Source organism: Anoplopoma fimbria, chromosome 6 (assembly GCF_027596085.1).
Source record: "Anoplopoma fimbria isolate UVic2021 breed Golden Eagle Sablefish chromosome 6, Afim_UVic_2022, whole genome shotgun sequence".
In the NCBI taxonomy this organism is placed as follows: Eukaryota; Metazoa; Chordata; class Actinopteri; order Perciformes; family Anoplopomatidae; genus Anoplopoma; species Anoplopoma fimbria.
Genome location: NC_072454.1, coordinates 10,893,685 through 10,912,838, shown reverse-complemented (window position 1 = coordinate 10,912,838; position 19,154 = coordinate 10,893,685). Strand labels below are relative to the sequence as shown.

General features: G+C 37.3%; 1 protein-coding gene across 1 annotated transcript in view; it reads right to left on the bottom strand.

Annotated features, from left to right (window-relative positions):
• LOC129092007 (VPS10 domain-containing receptor SorCS1-like) overlaps positions 1-19,154 on the bottom strand; it is a 41,086-nt gene that overhangs the window by 6,480 nt on the left and 15,452 nt on the right. Inside the window, exons 3-23 of the mRNA XM_054599750.1 lie at positions 19,012-19,111; positions 18,620-18,778; positions 17,123-17,196; positions 13,352-13,416; positions 12,732-12,850; positions 12,311-12,400; positions 11,288-11,467; positions 8,740-8,886; positions 7,727-7,829; positions 7,401-7,477; positions 6,761-6,852; positions 6,500-6,607; positions 6,090-6,207; positions 5,830-5,963; positions 4,581-4,694; positions 3,799-3,970; positions 3,337-3,523; positions 2,390-2,523; positions 2,164-2,287; positions 1,166-1,278; positions 204-338 (exon numbers count right to left, since the gene is read on the bottom strand). Coding sequence (XP_054455725.1) covers positions 204-338; positions 1,166-1,278; positions 2,164-2,287; positions 2,390-2,523; positions 3,337-3,523; positions 3,799-3,970; positions 4,581-4,694; positions 5,830-5,963; positions 6,090-6,207; positions 6,500-6,607; positions 6,761-6,852; positions 7,401-7,477; positions 7,727-7,829; positions 8,740-8,886; positions 11,288-11,467; positions 12,311-12,400; positions 12,732-12,850; positions 13,352-13,416; positions 17,123-17,196; positions 18,620-18,778; positions 19,012-19,111 — 2,545 coding nt within the window. The remainder of the gene's footprint in view (positions 1-203; positions 339-1,165; positions 1,279-2,163; positions 2,288-2,389; positions 2,524-3,336; positions 3,524-3,798; positions 3,971-4,580; positions 4,695-5,829; positions 5,964-6,089; positions 6,208-6,499; positions 6,608-6,760; positions 6,853-7,400; positions 7,478-7,726; positions 7,830-8,739; positions 8,887-11,287; positions 11,468-12,310; positions 12,401-12,731; positions 12,851-13,351; positions 13,417-17,122; positions 17,197-18,619; positions 18,779-19,011; positions 19,112-19,154) is intronic.

Genomic DNA, 19,154 nt, shown 5'->3' with positions numbered 1-19,154 from the left:
ATAAGGAAATATAGCTCAAGCTGATCACTCAATAGTGTTGTTTGGCACTCTAAATGCAAAGGACATATTCTCCAGGCATATCCTCTCTAGAGACAGTCTTCTGACTTCCTATGCTTACTTTTGTGCAGTTTTTATTATCACAGAAAACCACATTGTTGTGAGCAGCTGCAGAGGGACATTACAATGATTTGATGAGACAGTACCTGATCCAGGTGCGCCCACTTTTCATCCATGTCCCCGTCTCTTGGCCTCTTCCCGGGCACGATGAAAACCTCTGCTGTTGTAGGTAAACCTGGGAGCACTGTGACCAGGAGCTGCTTCTCGTTTATTCCTGTGACCTTTAATGATAACAACAAAACATCAATAAACACGGGTTTTCTAATTGACAGTGTTTGGAGTGATATTCTCTGCTTCGGCTCTGTGTTAATGAGTAAATACTCCTGGCTCACTGCTTCATATATCATTTGCTTAAGTACCAGTCACTGTCAAGATATAATGCACGGATCAACTGAAACATGCAAGCTCAGTTTGACAGTCTTTGGTAAAGGCCAGGGCTTTTAGTGCATTTATGCTGTAACCAGAGGTCTCCTGTCAGTTTTCTAGTGTAAACCATGGTAATATCTGACAAGACAGAAGGTCAAAGTGAATGTTTCATACTGAGGGCTACTGTAGGATATATATAGAGCTCAGTATCCAGGTCTTTTACATAACCTTTTTTGACATCCTCACAGTGTCTGAGAGGGGAAACCGGATGCACTTAACCAAAGATAAGTTCTCCTTACTTGAGGTTTTGGTGTTCTCTCGAGGCAATGGCATTCAGCTCCTTAGAGGGCAAATGGCAGCTACCATAGTGGTGCTTTTACTGCCCATGAGTGTTTTTAACACTTTCAGGTCTCCATATCAGGGTGTAGAGGTTGACATTGCAATTAAATAGCAAGTGAGGTTAAAGACACTGCAGGTGGTAGAGTGCAACGCTTGACACAAGATCACATGCGTACATTACAAACACAGCATAAGCAAGAATGGAAATGTCATTGGTTTATTACACTTGAGTTTCACCCTCCAGGCTAGTGCAAAGCTGCTTATTGACAGAATGAAGAGGTCAGTTCATTCATGATTGTGTTATGGTCTTATAATAATAAAAGATAGCAGCTGAAGAACTGACCTGAACCATGTTACTCTTCACCACTCGGCTGATGTCCTCTCTCCACTCAGACACCCCGGGGTTCAGCTCGTCCAAATTAGAAGAAAAGCCCAAAACATGTGACCGAAAATAATCTGAAATGAGGTGCAAATAAAAATCAGACCTCAGACACATATATTTCTGTAAGTATTGCACATGCAGTTTTTAAAGGAGACTTTTTCATTTGAATTTGGATTTTTGGAAAACATTTAGAAAATATTTAAAACTGAAACTAAATAAATTATTTGAAGGTTGATTTATAGGCCTCCAAGTAATCAGTATAATTAATTATGTGTGTGTGTGTGCCTGTGTATACTTTTGGAACTACACACTTAAGAATTCCCTTTATCACACTCCATGTAATATGTGCTTTTGCTTTGATGGTTCAATGTAGATGTAATTATTTAATAAGCTCAATGATGGGCTGGTTTAGGGCATGTACTATGTCCCATATGTTGGGAAATATGTCTATAGTAAAGACAAAAATAAAATAAAATAATGTTTATAATAAATGTTATATATATAAATGTAGGCATGAGTTATTGGCTACTTGTAATTTCACAAGCTACATTCAAAATATGAAGGAATTGATAAATAAACAATAAAAAAAATATATGTTTATCCAAAAGTATATTTATCCAATGTTGTACTTGAAGGTTCATTCTTTACTTTGGAAAGGTCCACTAACTTGAGCTTTAAGCAACATCTAACTGCCTTAATCAGTGATTTGGAGTTCAATACACACACAACAGCCTGTTATCACGTGGCCAAATTCCATTCTTTCAGGTCATGTGATAACAGCTAAACCATCACCATGACAACTAAGCAAACTCCATCCACTGATGAAGGCAAAGGAAGCTACGGAAAAAACAACTTTCAAAACTTTTATTGATTCCCTCTCAATATGAATTAACGCAATTGACTCCATAGTTTTCATTTTATAATTATATTTAGAGAATGTCTGTGTGTATTGAGTTTACCGTAAACAGCCAAAGTAATTTGGTCCTGACGGACAGTATTGCCAACTGAAGCCTGAACAGTGACAGTGTGACTTCCCTCCTTGGAGAAAGTGAAGGACATCGTTCCATCCAGAGTCACACCAGGCTGAAATGTAAAGAGACAGAGAGAGATGTACTGTGACTCGTGACTCTATCATGTCATTCAGTAAACGGGCAGCATGGAAGAGGATAAGAACGTAAAACTAACCTCTGTTTTGTTATCAAACCACCAGTAATAGCTCACTGTTCCCACACTGCTGGGGCGTAACACTGTCGTGAGGTTTACTGCTTTGTTCTTGACGACCACTGAAGGAGCCGAGAGCTGGACCTGTTCAAGTTGACCTTTAGAGAGAAAACATGAACGATATAATTAAAACATTTTGTTAAAATGTGGATTATAATAGGCTGCTCAAAATTCAAGCAGATGCCATGTTTTTAGCCATATTTCGGGCACAGCAATGACAGTGTGCCTTGAACACACTGAGCAGATACAGTAGATAGTGGAGAAGTTGTTTGCATTACAGGAGTATTTTGACAAGTGTCTGATGGTTTAGATGCTTTTTTGCAGCCATAAAATGTCACCATTGGAGTAGCCCTGGTCAGTTTGAATTCAGCTCATTGTAATGGTTTTACAATGAGCTGAATTCAAACTGACCAGGGCTTCTCTTCTCTTTCAAAGGAGACAAAAAACAGCTGTCTTTTACGCCTACACGAGGTTGAGTGATGCTCAAAACTGTGGTTCTAGATTTCGGATGTAGTCTCGCTTTGATGAGCCACATGTTAAGTTACAGAAGAGTTGTGTCCTAGTGTTTGAATTATTTTTGCTTTGTAAAGGCTTACAAGTTTAATTGTTAAGACCTATTTGAAGGCTGATGGATCTTGGAGTCTTTGACTATCTGTTGTAGTGGATCAAGGCCTTGGCTTAGTCACTTTATGATCTTAAATAAAAAGAAGTTAGCTTCTAAAATGTTCATCTTATTTATGCAGGGGATGAGAGGAATTAAAGGGACATTACACAGTTGGATAAAAGAATGCTGACAAAGAGTACTCTGGAGGAAAAAAGGCTAGTGTTCACATTAAAAATCAATGGAAGAATAATTCAACAATTGTTAATGTTCTAGCAGCAACTTTTAAATGACCAGTTATTTAACTCACAGGAGACATGGAGATAGAGTACCACCCTGTCAAAGCCCAGAGCGTTGGTTGCTGTAGCAGAAACTTTGTAGATGCCAACTTTACTGTAGATATGCTTGACCCCGTCATCGATGGAGCTTATGTTAACATAAGATATCGCCGTGCCGTCGCCAAAGTCCACCGTTACACTTGTCATGGAGCTGAGACCCTTCAAAAAGAAAACACAATACTGTCACTCACACTGTTGCCTCTTGTTTTTTCCGTATTCTCGCTGAATCGTAACAGAATGCATTTTCCATAATATCTACAAGAAAGAGGTCAAGTGGTAAATCATGTCACTGCATATTTATTGGACACGCTGGTGCTTCACCCTCTCTGACAGCATCTCAATATACAGATAGAACACCACAGAAGAGCATGCAGCCTACAAGTATCATCCTGAATTTCACACTACTGTTTCTTTGATATATTGAAAGTCAGCACCTCTTCCAGAAAGACCAAGAAAGTGACATTCCTCTCCAGGGTTGCTACCAGTGTTCCCTCACTGGTGAGGAGCTGGAGGCCCCTGGGGGCCTGACTGGGACACTTTTGTCGCCTGGGGCTGTACTTCGACAGTGTTCCCTCAGTGCAGTTGTTAGACGAAGCCCGGCGATATCTGGAAGTCATTAAAGATCCCGAAAAGACACAGATGAGCACCACATGAGTGTAAAAGCAGACATATAGCACATGAACACACATTCATTAGAGATATTTAACAGTGGTTTATAAGCTTTTTTTGTGCATCATACCACCATAGATGAGCTCAAATAGCTTCTTCTTTTTTTTACAACACCAGCCATCTGTCTGTAATGGATGTTATTTAACACTATTAACTATATAAAAAATAACATTATTGCAATATTGTTATCATACAAAACATAGCTATCATGAAAATGTTGACATTTCATCTATTTATCCTTTAATTTTAGCTATATTGAATTATCTGCTGGCTTGCTAACAAGTTTTTGAGCACTTTTAATTGCAGCATGTGGTGTTCAGGTGGTGTAGGCTTATTGTGACTGGTAGTTCGTAGGTTAGCCTTGCAACAATTTTTAATCCTATTTGTGTTGTGATTTTCCTCCAATCTTCCTCCTTATTATGTGCAAACAACCATTTTCACACAGAGTAGCAGGTGATTTTCAAGAAAGTTTAACTTGAATGTAACCAGGTACATTTGTACACCAACTACTCCTTTTGCTTGTGTCCCCACAAAGGATCAGGTGTACCCTGTGGTGTTGAGGAAGCTGTCCCCCGCGATGCAGTCTCTGGATGTTACTGTAGGAACGAACCAGAAAGCCGGAGCACAGCTCCCATCAATCTGCCTCTCAAACCCGTAGTCACTGTTTCAGTTAGGACAACAAGTAAGGAAAAAGAAAATACTTAGAAGTTATCATTCAGTTAAAATATAAAACATAATTACTTAGCTCAACTAGAATCATACACAAAAGGTACAAGTATACTTTGAAAAGATGTGTTCTCGGCTTGAGAAAACTTTTCACAGCACAGCAGCTCATAGAATGTGAGACTTGATGTTTTATGTATCAAACTACTGAAGCAGAAAAAAGGATTGTGCATGTTTATACAAAATATAATTATACCTCGAGAAAGTCAGAGGGAACTGTCAGAATATTTTTCATCATGATCAGAGAAACACAGTCTCCAAGTTAGAAAGTTTAATAAACCTTGTAGTAATAAAGTAGTGTTATGCTTGTTTAATTTACTAGTAGGAGCTGTTCATTTAGCACCAGTGAGATCAGAGAGATAAAACATGAACAATATGAGACAAAGTCAAGTGATACAGAGGTTCAAGAAGTATTATTTGAAGTGACACTTGTTAGACATACATTAGTATATAATAATAGACTCAAGAACAAGGCATTCGTTTTATACATGATGCAGACCTATTCAAAGGCACTGGATATAAGTAGTCAGATGCAGAATTGTACTGCTATCACATATGTGAGTGTTGGGGCCTCGCTTCAATATTTTCAGTCATCCTCTGTCAGTTAAATTGTGTTATAATATGATCATTATTGTTTTATAAGATGATGTCCAAATCAATAGTTCCATGCTAATTGTACTTTATTAAATTGCTAAACACATTTTAAGTTTTGATTGATATAATGGGTGATCACAGAACACAGTTCATTACATTGAACTCCCATTTGTTTGTTTGTTTAATTTATATTGAATTATTAATCAAAACCACAATACTTTTTAAACGTATTTCATAACTAAAAGTTAAAACAACTGCTGTAATGATTTTAAATAATTTATTAACTAACATCCTAAGTCGATAGAAAGATAACAGAAATAAGAATAACAAGCCATAAATCATAAAATATATCTCTTCAAACACTCCTCTTGTTGTGCCTTAGGTTTGCTTCACAGACTCTGCCTCTGGAGATTGATAAAAAAAGGCTTTGCATTGGATTTAATGAAATGAAAAGAGTAGCTGCAGAGCAGGGAACTCACCACTCAAAATCTGCCTCTGTGCATGGGCAGGAATCTGACATCTGGGAAATATACTGATTTCTGGCCTTGACACATCGAGCGTTTGCTTTTGGTTTTTGGAAGATTCTCTTCATTCCCATGATGCACACTTCGCCCTGTGATGAATAATGCATCATAAACATTTCTGAGGTCCTTTATCCTTTCTTTTTGTCTACCATCTTTATTGTGTGACTGAATCAAAGAGATTCACTTGTGTTTGATCAGAGAGAGTAGCAGCTTACCTCATTGTGTAACTGCCATGTCATGTAATCTTCAGATGTGCATCGTTGTTGGAAAATGGACCGGAAGTCAGTTTTGACAAGTTGCCACTCAGATCGATGACTGAAATGACCGAATATTCTGCCCAAAAAAGCCAGAAATACATGTTTAAAACATTTGGTATTCGGGGCAGATAAAAACTAGAAAAACTAACTGAGCATCTGGGTAATTGTATTGCACTGACTTTTATCCATATTCCTCTGTGGGTTAAGAAACCCCTCTGCAACTTGGGCTTATGAAACCCTTTCAAAATCACATTTAATAGATTTAGATGTACACTTCTAACTTTTCATTGGGGTAATATATACTTACTCTGTGCAATAATTAACAAACTAGAAACACATGAGCTCCTTTTGATTCCTTTGTATCTTACGTCATTATGAGGGTGTCCTCTCCAGGCTCTCCCAGCACCCCATCAACATAGAGCGGAGAGGAGGTGAAGCTGTATTTGTCCCAGTTTCTGCCCTCATCAAAACTCAGCCTGAGGGAGAGAACAATGGTTGGATCACAGACAGACTAGCCACAAATAGAGTTGAATTCAGTATGAAAATCCTCAGCAAAAAAAGCAGCCTAACTTGTTTGAAGATTGAGTATTGTCTGTAAAAAGATTGGGTGCGCCCTTGGAGAGCCTTACCAAATGTGTCTAATTGGCAGAGGTGTGTGTCGGATGGCCACCAGAGATCCTCCTTGATTCAGGAAAAACACGCTGTACTCTTCCTGAAAAACCTGCAGACACGACCAGCTTCACTTTATCACACCAGATAAAATTGGAGTCTACACAAAGTGTGCACCAGTGACAACATAAGGGACATACATACTTACACCTAAAAACTAAACAAGTAGAAACCACAACCGTTCTTTACACAAGGGTCTCAGTTGTGTGAATAAACAAAAGCTTCAAGCAAGTGTTGCTCTGTTGCCTCTGTAGGCTCCTTTTTGTTTATTCGTTTTACAGATCAGAGATGCACACTTCTTCACAAGGCTGGGTGTCAAACCTGAATTCTTTATTTTTTTTGTATCACCAAGAACTGAAAACCGAGAGCTGAAAGTTGGCACTGAAAGCTCAGTCACATTCCTGTTCTTTATTCAGATAATGCCTGAATAAAGTCATACTTTTCATTTTGTTCTTTATTATATTAAAGAAAAGTTCAGGGGAAAGACAACAGATATCAAATAAGCTTTTAAGAAGTTAAGCAAAGTAATGTACAAAAAAATATTGTTGTAGAAATGCAGGTATTGTAAGGACCAGCCTTAATATATCCTATATACTGTACCTCTCTCCAGCTGTTCCCAGCATCAGATGTGATGAAAATACTGACATTATTACTGGTCAGCTCAGGTCCAACCACACCTGAATACAAAAGGTAGGATAGCACAGTTTTTTTTTTTTTTTTGGAGCATTAATTCAGACAGGTCACAAAAAAAATTGTTATTCTTTCCAGTGATGTAACAAGGAGCAGATACGCAGGAAATATTGATTTAAATTCAGTTTGAAAGTTGATGTGCAGGGAACTGAACTGAAGGACAGAGTTGACTGAGAGATACAATCGCGGACCATCATTAGAACAGTATGGATGTTCAAATCAAGAATTCTCCTCACCTGATGCTATTATAATTCCTGGAGCTGAATCTTTGCTGACAATGTTTCCCGAGGTGTAAGGATTCTCTGACACATGAAGGTGTAGATGTAAAGAACAGTAAGGCTGCGAAGCACAAACAGGAGATTAGTTTTATGAAGTCAAAATGTGAAATGGAAAAGCTCGATACAGACCTGGTTCACATATCATGATAACTGCCCTGAATTTGATTCAAATTTATCATTAGCTTAAAGTGATTCATTATTCCTTATATATTCAACAATAAACAACAAAAGTGAATATTTTCCCTTCGACATGAGAATTTATCAAAATGTGTATTCTCAGTTATAATGATTGATATTATTATAGCTAAAATGCAATCCAATGAGAAGCTGTCTGGATGATGTGATTATTTGTGGGACCTTTATTGGGCTAAAATTGGCCTTTTGATTTGATATATAGCTAGCTAATGTAATCTGTTAAGGATTGTATTCATTTTAATTTAATTGTTGAATGGGTCTACCACTTTGTGTCTGCTCCTTAGTTATTATTAGTGTGTTTTACTTTCTACACTCATTTTTAGTATTGTCCTATCCTATTGTCTTCTGACCAACGATCAAAACTCTTTAAAATAAATACATTTAAAAAAAAAAAAAGTTTAACTAATGGTCTGTTCCCACTTCCTATTCCCCTTCCCATCATTGCTCAGACCAGACCCATCTTCAGATGCTATTGCAGTGACAAAATCTGTGTGCAGAAATATAAACACATCAGAACTGCTTCTGTGGTATAGTTCTGCTACAGTAGGTGTCTCCAGGACCACATTTTTCGCATGATGAAACTCACTGACTCTTAAGATGAAATAATACTTTAACAATAGAACAATGTTCAATCTATACATTTGTTTGATTTACAAATAATTAAGGAGATTAATTAAAAACATACTATATATACATATATCGATATATAGATATCATTTGAAAAGATAACAGAAATCCAAATAACCAAATCCATCTCTTGTCATTGGCCCACTTACTTGTTCACAATAGACCTTGTTTCCCTGGAGATCGGTTGTTGGAGCCTGGAGAAGACGCCAGTCTCTCCCCTTGTTGTATGTGATATAAGTTTTCACTTGGTTCTCAACAACTTTATTTGACAGGAACACCCCCTTAATCCCAGCAACCTGCGAACATGAGAGACGGAGAGTGGTGGGGGGAAAATAACAAAAAAGGGAGGGAAAAAAATAACCGTAAATTATTCAGACTTAAGTAAAGCTGAAGGCCTAGTTCGGAGAGGAAAATATGTTTTAAAGTGATAGTTTTTCTGACAGGGAGCACTATTTTGGACCATCTGTAGGCCTCTGTTGAATCAAAACAACATATGGCACAGCCCTGAGATATTTCTTCTTCTGTGCACATAGATGCAGACTCTCGTGTGCGGCTATTCAATTTTCTCTTCCATTTAAAGAGCACAAATCTTTGTCACAGAAAAAACTACTATTTCATATCTTCTACTGGTCATTGTAGCTAAACATTTCTGGACAAAGTTGAGTTAAAAAAACACATCTTCTGATGCTGCTGGACACATCACCAGTGATGTTCTTGGGATCATCAGGTGTTTCGGGTTCTTTTAAAATCATACTCCCACCACCATGCGACCCAGCAAAAGGCTGATTAGCTCTTTTTGTGTCCAGCTGGCAACAACTAACTACTTCACACCCAGGATTGTTTTCTCTCTTCAGCCATAGCCATGTAGAGGCTCTTTCTGCTGTGCTGGTGGTCTCTCAAATGGCTGTCCTCTCCTTTTTTGTCTTCAATTCCCAGTGTGCTGAGAGCTCTGGCCAGCGACGGGCAGCAAATCCTCGACATCCAACCTCTTTCAGCAGACACTTCCCCTTCCATCCCAATTCTCTGCCCTAGCTGGTAAGATCTTCATATCAAACATTACACATACAATGTCTGTGGAGGTCAGTGAGAAGTGAGAGTAATCAATGCTGACGGCTATCTTAGGTGTGTTTTTGTAACAATGCGAAGCTTTTACTGCTGGCTGCAGATGAGGATAATCTAAAGTGATGCGTACATGTGCAGCCACTGCAAACTTCATAGCACATCTGTCAACACAGATATAACATGTTCAGGGCACAAGTTAAAGCTGCTATTTTCCCAGCATTGTGACTATGGGCTTTACATGACACTAGTGTTTTCTAAACTTCTGTGTAGATGGTACGTTACCTGAAGACTGAACCTGCTAAAAAAAATGTTTTTGTGTCACAATGTCACATGAAAAATATAATCAACGCCGGCAGTAAGTGGATATGAGAGAGGAACTTAATGCAATGTACCAACATCTGTTCCATCATGGTGAGGACATCCAAAACAGTGCAAGGTACACTTAAGGAAAGCTAGGCAGAAAATCAAGATTAACTTCAAGCTAAGTTTTAGTCTCACTGTTGGAACTTTACTTTTCAGAGCCTCTTGTTATTGTTCAAGCCCCTAAACCAGGAATTTCAATTTTTTATGGTGATCTTTTACACAGTTTCCAGTTTCCTCTAATGGTTAAATAAATTAAAATTAGGTGGATTAGAGATTCTTAATTACTTGTGAATGTGAGTGGATTGATTAATGAAGCTGAAGGGCACTTTACTAAAGTGTTTAACTGTTAAACTTATTATTCTTAAATCTGTCCAATTTTTTTCTGATTAATCATTTATTCAGAAGCTTGTGAAAAAAGGGAGAGCTTCAAGTTCCTTCTCTTGTTTCGACCTGCAACAAGTAGTCGAAACAAAATTAATTAGCAACTATATTGATAATAAAGTTACTAAAAATATACCAGCTTCTCAAATGTGACAATTTTCTGCTTATCCTTCTCTTAATATTATTGCTAACTGAACAATTTGGAGTTTCGGACTGATAAAACCAGTCAGTTGGATAAAACAAGGCATCTAATACATCACCTTTGGCTTTAGGAAATTACAATGAACAACGTCCACCATTTTCTGACATTGCATAGACCTAAAATGAATCAATTATTAAAAAAACTGAATGAAAATAATCGTTGGTTGCATCCCTACTCGTGTCCAGCTAATAGTTAAAAACCAGAGAAAATAAAGTCAAATAATCAATTTACAATGATACAAAATAGATCTGCAATGCTGAGAACTCGTACCCTGCAAATGTTTGGTATTTTTGTTTGATAAGTGATTTAAATGATAAACTTGATTGTCAAAATAGTTGCTTATAGATTTTTTTTTTTGTTAGTCAATCAACTTAATTTCAGTGCTAACTAATGTAAAGAGTATTCAAAGTATGGGCAGCATTGGAACAGACAGAATATAAACGCATCAGTGTAGAATTGCACATAAAAGGTTATGGTATTGCTTAATAGAAAAAGATTTTCATGTATAATTGCACAAATTATTTAGCTGATGGTTTTGGTAGTAAACATAATTTAACACCTCACATCGTCCTTCAAACTGCAGCTGTTATAAAACCCCGGCCGGTGATTTGAATTGGTTCAGCACGCCTGAATAACATAAAAACATGTAAAGGATGACAGTACCACCCTACAGCACCGTCGCTGCCTACCTCATAGAGGTCTATCATAATGTTGCCCTCCGGTCCTCCACTGCTCACGGCGTTCTCCAGCATCAGGGTGAAGAACAGCCCTCTGGACTCAGACATGTACAGGTTGTAGGAGTCATTCTGGTGCCAGTCCTGAATCGCTGCCACCACCTGGTTGTCATCTGTGCTGATTATCTGCAAGTCCTAAATATATGTGATATTTATGAGTACTGTAGATGCCTGCAGGTTTTTAAGAACTGAGTCAAACGAGTTCCCTGAACAAAAATGTGTGAATCTGCATTTTAGTGTGTGCATAGATGCCACAGAGATCAACAACAACCTAGCAATTCGTCCCTTCTTGACATAATTCAGTCAGGATCATCAGCGATTAGACTTCAGTTTAATGCCCTGCACTAAAAATGAAAACAGGTCATTTTTTGTAGAGTCTCTACAGAGTGAGGTGAGGTAGGGGATGTTTGTCCGAATCAAACATTCTGACACATCCATGGATGGATGGATGGACGGACAGCCTGATCGAAACAACACTGCAGGCATCCCTCCTGTTGTTGTGACACGGTCTCTAAAACCGCTGAGCCACCCTGCTGTGCTTCAGCAAATGGGATTCAGTGCAGAACAATGTTTTTGTGCAAATGCAAATTGACCTTTCTGCTTCAAAGAGTTCCTTCAGAGTTGTGGGAAGACTGTGCAACTCCACATTAATTTTTTTTTCAAGTAAATATCTGTTGATACAAGAGGGAAACTGATTAAAAACTATGTATGAGTCTTAAATAAACGTATGATCTAAAGATAGTAATTATGCATAACTGAATACAGTTTCAGGAGGATAATAATGTGAATTCAATGGATTTGTCAGCAAACATTATGACTAACTAGGAACAACCATACTTAAAATCAACCCTCACAAAATAGCCTGAAGGAATACATTTCACAGTATAATTAAAGCTGTACTCTGTTGACTTTAACTGTTGATTGTTCCTCTGCATGTGCTCAACTCACCAAACCCGGCATCATTTCCAGCAGTCTTACCTTTGGCAGAGTGTATTTGGGAAGCTTCATTGGGTAGAAAGCATTTCTTTTATAGGACACATAATGGACAGACTGACCACCTACTGGCACCTGGAAAAGCAATATAGTGCAATTTGCAGTTCAATCAAATTTCAGGTAAGTATTCATGAACTTCACCGAGCACACCTATTGCTAGCAGCATGTATCTAACAATTTAAGCCACCATCAAAACTCTGGGTTTGCTACTAATTAGGATATTGTGCATTAAGCTGTAGTATAATACACAACATTGTGATTTTAATTTCATGCCATCCTTTCCCAGGATAATGGCCCCTTTAAGTTAATGAAAAACATGGCTGTACATTAAGATGCGATTGAATGCAGTGGTTTTACAGCTTTTAATTGTCCTTTAATGAAGCCAGACCTTGCAATAAAAACCCACCTGGATGAAAACGTATTCATCCTGAACCACCAGGGAATTAGGGATGATAAATCCAGGGAAAGGCTTGCCCTTGTTTCCATCAGAGCAATTCTGAAGTTTACAAGTGATGTACTGTGACCCTGTGGGTAAGCAAGAAATGAGTGCTAAAAATATAACAGAGAAAAAGAACAAACAACCTTCTGTAGCCCACCATCAAGGTTTAGCTTGTGCTGATGGTTTCAAGAGAGCCATGGAGGCAAAATTTTGGAGGCCAATCTTTATTCTCACTAATAGATAAAGTAGAGAGAGAGCTGTCCCAGTGTGTTAGCATCAGCCAAATGAGGCAGTCTCCTCAGGGACAGGGCATTAACACACTAGGCCTTGTGGAAGTTCCCTCTCTCTGCACTGTGGCCAATAACTAGAGCCAAGTCACAGCCGGCCCTTGAAAAATGAATTAGCTTAATCGTATGAAGAGTCGCTATGCAGCCAATGCAGATGGTGAGGCAAGTTTTAGTATAGCAAATAAAATAAAAAAGCTCTCACTCTTTTTTGAATTCTAGGTTTAGAAATTAAAACAAATGTTAAAAATTTTGACATGTTTCTGGGTTGCCAAGCACACAACTTTTTTTTTTATCACTCACGTCCATCAGACACGCTGATCTCCAGGTGAATCATTCCTTGCTCTTTGTCTAAACCCATTCTGGACCTGTAACATTAAGACAATTATGTAAGACATTTAAGATTCTGCTTAAAGGGAAGTGTCAATTAATATAAACATTGTGTGCATCAATAATGACATTGTGTCCATTAATAAATACTATGGGTCAGTTAATGCTAACATTGTGTACATTAATACTGACATTTTGTTCATTAATACTAACATTGTGTGCATTAATAATGACACTGTGTTCATTAAAAACATGATTGTGTGCATTAATAAGGACATTGTGTTCATTAATCATGACATCGTGTTCGTTAAAAAACACTTTGTGTGCACCAGACAATTAATAACAACATTGTGTGCATTAATAATTACATTTTGTCTGTTAATAATGACTTTGTGTGCATCATTTCTGACATTGTTTGCTATCATCATGTGCCCACATTTAGGTCAGGGGCTCCCAAGCTTCTTGTTTATTAACCCTTAGCACAGCTGTGCCCTATTCAAGACATGAGTTGTATAAATATAAATTATGTTACCACATATTGAGATACAGTAGTTAACTGCTACCTGTAACTTTTGCATATCTAATAGAACTTAATGACAGAACTACAATACCTTGCTAATATATTAGTCATGTATATTTAACAGTACTGAGAAATATGGGAGATTTTAAATTACAATTAAAATGTTTTAACGTGAAACCTTATTTAGAAAAATCACTAGTTTCTCACTAGAAAGTTGCTAAAGGAAGGACTTAACATACAAACTTAGAGATTGATTTATGAATAGCTTGTCTAACCCAGTCCTGGAGGGGTGAAAGTATGCAGTATTTTACAAGAAGAAGAAAAGAAAAAAGTTAAGAAAAAAAAGGAGAGTCGTTATTTTTGCTAAACAGAAGCATATGTCTTTCTTTCTAATTCATTTTAAAGACTGACTTAGGTTATGCAGTTTGCAGTTCCTGTACATGTAGTATATTGGTTACAAAACATTTGTCTTATAATTTTAACTTTACTGTCATATATTTTGAACATCAGGTGGCTTAATAAGGCATTGAGGAGAAGGTCAATCAACTACTTTTCTGCTGCCCCAATAAGTATTTAATAAAGGGATGCTGTGTAAATAATTATAAAAAACACAAAGACAATTGAGAAACTGTATATAATAAATGTATTTAGCTCACAGCAATAGTTTCAGGGGTGCATTATTTGTGGTTATATTAGATTTAAATTTTGTACAGCATTGTTCTCTGAGGCCCATTAATAAAACAACCTTATCTTTAAACACATGCCTGACAGACATTTGACCTGCAATGCACTTTATGGCTAAGGTGCACTTAGCCATTCCATTCACTTTCAATAGAGATTCTTCATGACGTGCGGAGTGACAAGAGTCACCACTTGTTGTATTTATAGCAGCTGTTGTGACAGAAGATGGCTTTCTTCTCATTTTCCATACCGTGTCTGAACTGTAATATAAAAAGCCCCCGTGCTGCTTCCCTCAGCACTCTGTAATTGCCTCACAGCTTCATCTCTTTTAATGGACTTTCTGTCAAATACTTCATCCAATTCTATCAGTGAACAGCAGCGCTTGCTCTTAAATAAACCCCTGCAATGTTACACAGTGTTCTCCCATAACCAACACATACCAGTGTGTCTGCCTAGCGAGGGTGGCTGTTAACATGTTTTTGTAAATCAAGTTTGTCAGATCTTCTCAGATAAGATGAGCAGTGCAGGATGCGATGAAAGAAATTATTTCGTACTTGATCTCTGATGGCGTGGGGAACGTTTCTTTTTGGATTTTTTTGCCTGGCATGTATTGGGTGACTTATTTCGAAAAAGATAAAAGGAAGAACATATGAGAACATCAAACATTAGTTTTTTTATTGATGATCCTGTTACACTCCAACTGCAGGATGATGCTAAAGAGAACTCAGACATCATTGTCCTTAATTAGAATATGAACTCAAGCTGTAAATATATACCTGCCTTGTGAGCAAACAGCAGCTCACCACTAAGATATTGTCGCATAGACATCCCAGGAGTTGGTGAGGTAAAATCTTTATTCAGTATGATCAATTTCTTTTCTTTTTTTAAAAAATAGGTTGCAGACACATGTTATTTTGAAGCTCAGATACAATTGTCCCTGATGTACGAAGAAAGGTGGTCTGTTGATGTTTGGTACAGCCTAATTAAGAGGATATGCTCTCATCGAAAACAAACACAGTGTAGAGCCTTTTGTAAAGGAGAATTTAACTCAAAGATCTCTGTTTGCACATTTAAGTTTAGGTACATTACCATTAGCTACAGAAAAAGGTTTAATTGTTTCCCCGAAGAGATTGGGCAAAAAACTGAATCTCTTATAAGTCCATGTGGGCTATTAACTTGCCTGTGCATGTCATAATACATAACATCTCTAACACACACAGGTAGAGAGTCACTAACTCATGAGAAGGTTAAAGATTACTCTTCAAACCCAATATGAAATTAATGAGTGCCATACATTTACCTTCTCTAAGGATCAAAACATCAGCCTTTGTTTTGTCTACTTAGTCGTCACCTCTTAGCTAAAGTTATTTTTATTTACTGTAATATTGTTGTTAATGTGTTGGGTAATTGTGTTTCCCAGACCAATGCAAAAGCTGTGAAGGCATGTACTGGAGGTCATTCCAACCGCATTGATTAGTTGGTAGTTCTGCTTCTTTAGTTCTATGTGTGAAAGGCATTCTGGAGCCAACATCTATAAAAAACATTATAAATTAAGCATTTATCCCGGGCCATAATCCCTGTACCAGCACCCGACAGCTAATAACACTAAAACACTCTGGGGGCCTAGAAGCTCTCGGCCACACCATCAGAGCTTATTCTGTGCTTTATAGATCAGGTATCATATTAAATAAATTACTAATAAATATAATACTTGATTATGATTTGATTTGTAATACTGTGGTATCCATACAATATTTAATGACCAGATTCTATTCAGTGTATGACATTTCTATGTATATCAGCGAGCTAGACTTTTAGTGTAATTTAATTTATAAAAAAGAAAATCCAGCTTTGTTTGGCAATCAATAATAAAAGTGAATAAAATGTATAATTTCATTAAATGACTCATAGACGGAAGGTCTATGAGTTTTAGCAGTTCCACCAAAATAAATGAATTAATGCATTTATATTACCAATTCATGAAAGTTATGCATCATTTCGATCAAGGGGGCAAGTACTTTTTATACTTTAAGTAAATGTGCTAATACTTATGTACTGTTTCTTAAGTCAGCTTAAATAAGAGGATTTTATTTGTAATGTTTACATTGTTGTTTGGGTGCTTTTACCTAGAACAATAATTTGAGTACCTCCACCACTGACTGATAACAAATGTGGCAAATTATTAGAAATTCATCACATTTTTGTGACATACTGGAAAGTATAAAACTTGTTATTGTAAACGTCTTTCTAGGTTCAAATCTGATATTTATAACACAATAGGAGCCAATTCTCATGTTTACTCATGTTTCTGTCAGTAAAAATATAAATAAACATCTTTTATAGAGCATGTTAATATGTAAAGTGAAGGCATTTCTCCAACTACTGCTGTGATAAGAATGCTAAAAATGCATACATTTCAATTATTAAATGTATAATTGTTCTGTGCTTGTCTATTATTCATAGTGTTGATGTAAATAAATAAATAAGTGGCAATATTATTTCTCTCCCAGAAAGAAAACTGACAAAATGATTGTTGATCTCACCAGTAGAATCTGTTTGGGATGACGCCGTCGTGCACAAGCTGCCATCTCTTCCCAAATTCAACAGAGACATAGAGCTGAAAAATGAGAGGAATGCATTAACCAAATGAGTCTCAGCGTAAAGAATAATGTTCCATGTCATAATATCAAAGAGAAATGTTTCCTGATATATGTCTAACTGCATTATCAAGCAACTGTCAAGATTTGTTGATTTTTGTGGCGACAATGTATTGATGTTGTTTTGATATTACTGAGTGCATACTCTGTAAAAATGCATCAGTGATGAGAAAATCCATCAGTTCCTGTAAAAATATAATTAAACTCTGAAGCCAGAAAATTTGTTTTGGAAAGATGATTTGTTCTGATTCCTTGGAAGAGAGGGAAGGAGGACAGACAAATTGGTCTCTGTATTAAAATCAAAGTGTCTCCTTCATAGCTCAGCAGGATTTCGGCCTAATTGGTGTTATAAAATCACTCATTTAACTGTCATTGTAGTCTTTTTATTCCATAAAGCCATTAGTGTTCTTTTTACTGCAAAGCTGGACTTATGTCAAAGCATTCAGAACCACTGTCATCTTGCCATAATGATCAAGCTGCAAGCATCTTAAGCCTTGAGCTTTACAAGGATAAGCAACATCATTTTGACTTATCTTAGAGCTTTAAACTTTTAAAAGACATGACAGACAATCAATAAATGTAAAATGAAACCAACCTAAGATTAATTTCAGCCGTTAAAAGGAAAAAAAGCTGATTGAATTTAGCTTTACAAAGACATACAGAATGACCTGAAGGCAAACTTTTCCATAGCATCTCTATTTTGACCCGTCGATGGTTCTCCACTCAGCTTTCATCTTCCTCCCTGCACCATTTATCTCACTTCTCAGACCTTGACTGTTTTTCTCTTAGAAAATCAAGTTTTGCAATAGCAGGCTAGGAAGGCCGAGTTTGATGTCTGCAGTGTTGAGTAAAGCAGACAGCGGGGTTCTCACACAGAGTAATGAAGGGTGCGTGTTCATGCTTGCGTTTGTGTGTTATAGTGTGTGTGTGTGCTTGTGGATTGTTTGGCTGTGTCTTGCTTGTTAACTTTCCCCTTTGTTGTCTTGGACATATCCATTCAGAGTAAGAATCTGCAGACAGACCTTATGACTTGTTTAGGGGAGCAGGTGATCAGATGCCTCTATTTTGGTAACTGCAACCTTGGCTTAAGTGGCAGATGGTTCTGCTCACAAAAACCATGTCCCTGAATGCTAGACGTCATTATCAAAATGAATGCTTTTGACCGTGACAACAACCTATGTTTTGTATCATTGTATAGAGATGTTTATTTTGCTGCTACCCCACATGCTTGTGATATATAATCGTACAGAACAACAATCTATGATAAGCAGCAAGTGAACCCTCCATAACAGCCCTTATTCAGCAGCCACGGATTATTGTTTTTTCTCTCATTTTCATGTTTTTATTCCAGCTATTTCATGCCACCTGACAGCTACACATTACTTTTTGCTCGTGGCTGTAAGCCAGGATCCAGTCCTCCTGCTCGGGGTGGAAAAGCAGGCTGAGGATATCAAAGGCTAAGCTGTGCTTCTGATAGGTCGCCCCCTCGTCAAGGCTAATGAGCAGGCTGCTCTCCACCTCCGGGTCGGTAAGTAACATGATCTGAGACGAGACAAGAAAAGACACGGGGGAATCAGTGGCACACCTTGACAGCATCATTTCCACAGGGCTTATGTGTACCTGTGTCATGTGCTACATGGGAGAGACGCATGTCGCAGATTTCTGTAGTACTGCTATGTAGAAAAAATTATAAAAACTCTGCAACACAGCGACAATAATTGACCTAATCATTAAACATAGGAAGGATTTTTCATAAGATGCATGTGGAAACTTACCTTCCTTTTGTTGTTCGGACTCACGTACAAGTAGCTCAGGATGGTTTTTAGTCCGACTTTCTCATTAAGCTTCTCATATGTGGTCCCATAATCAGTTGACCTAAAATTTGTTTATAGGGATAAAAAAAATAAAAATAGGTTGT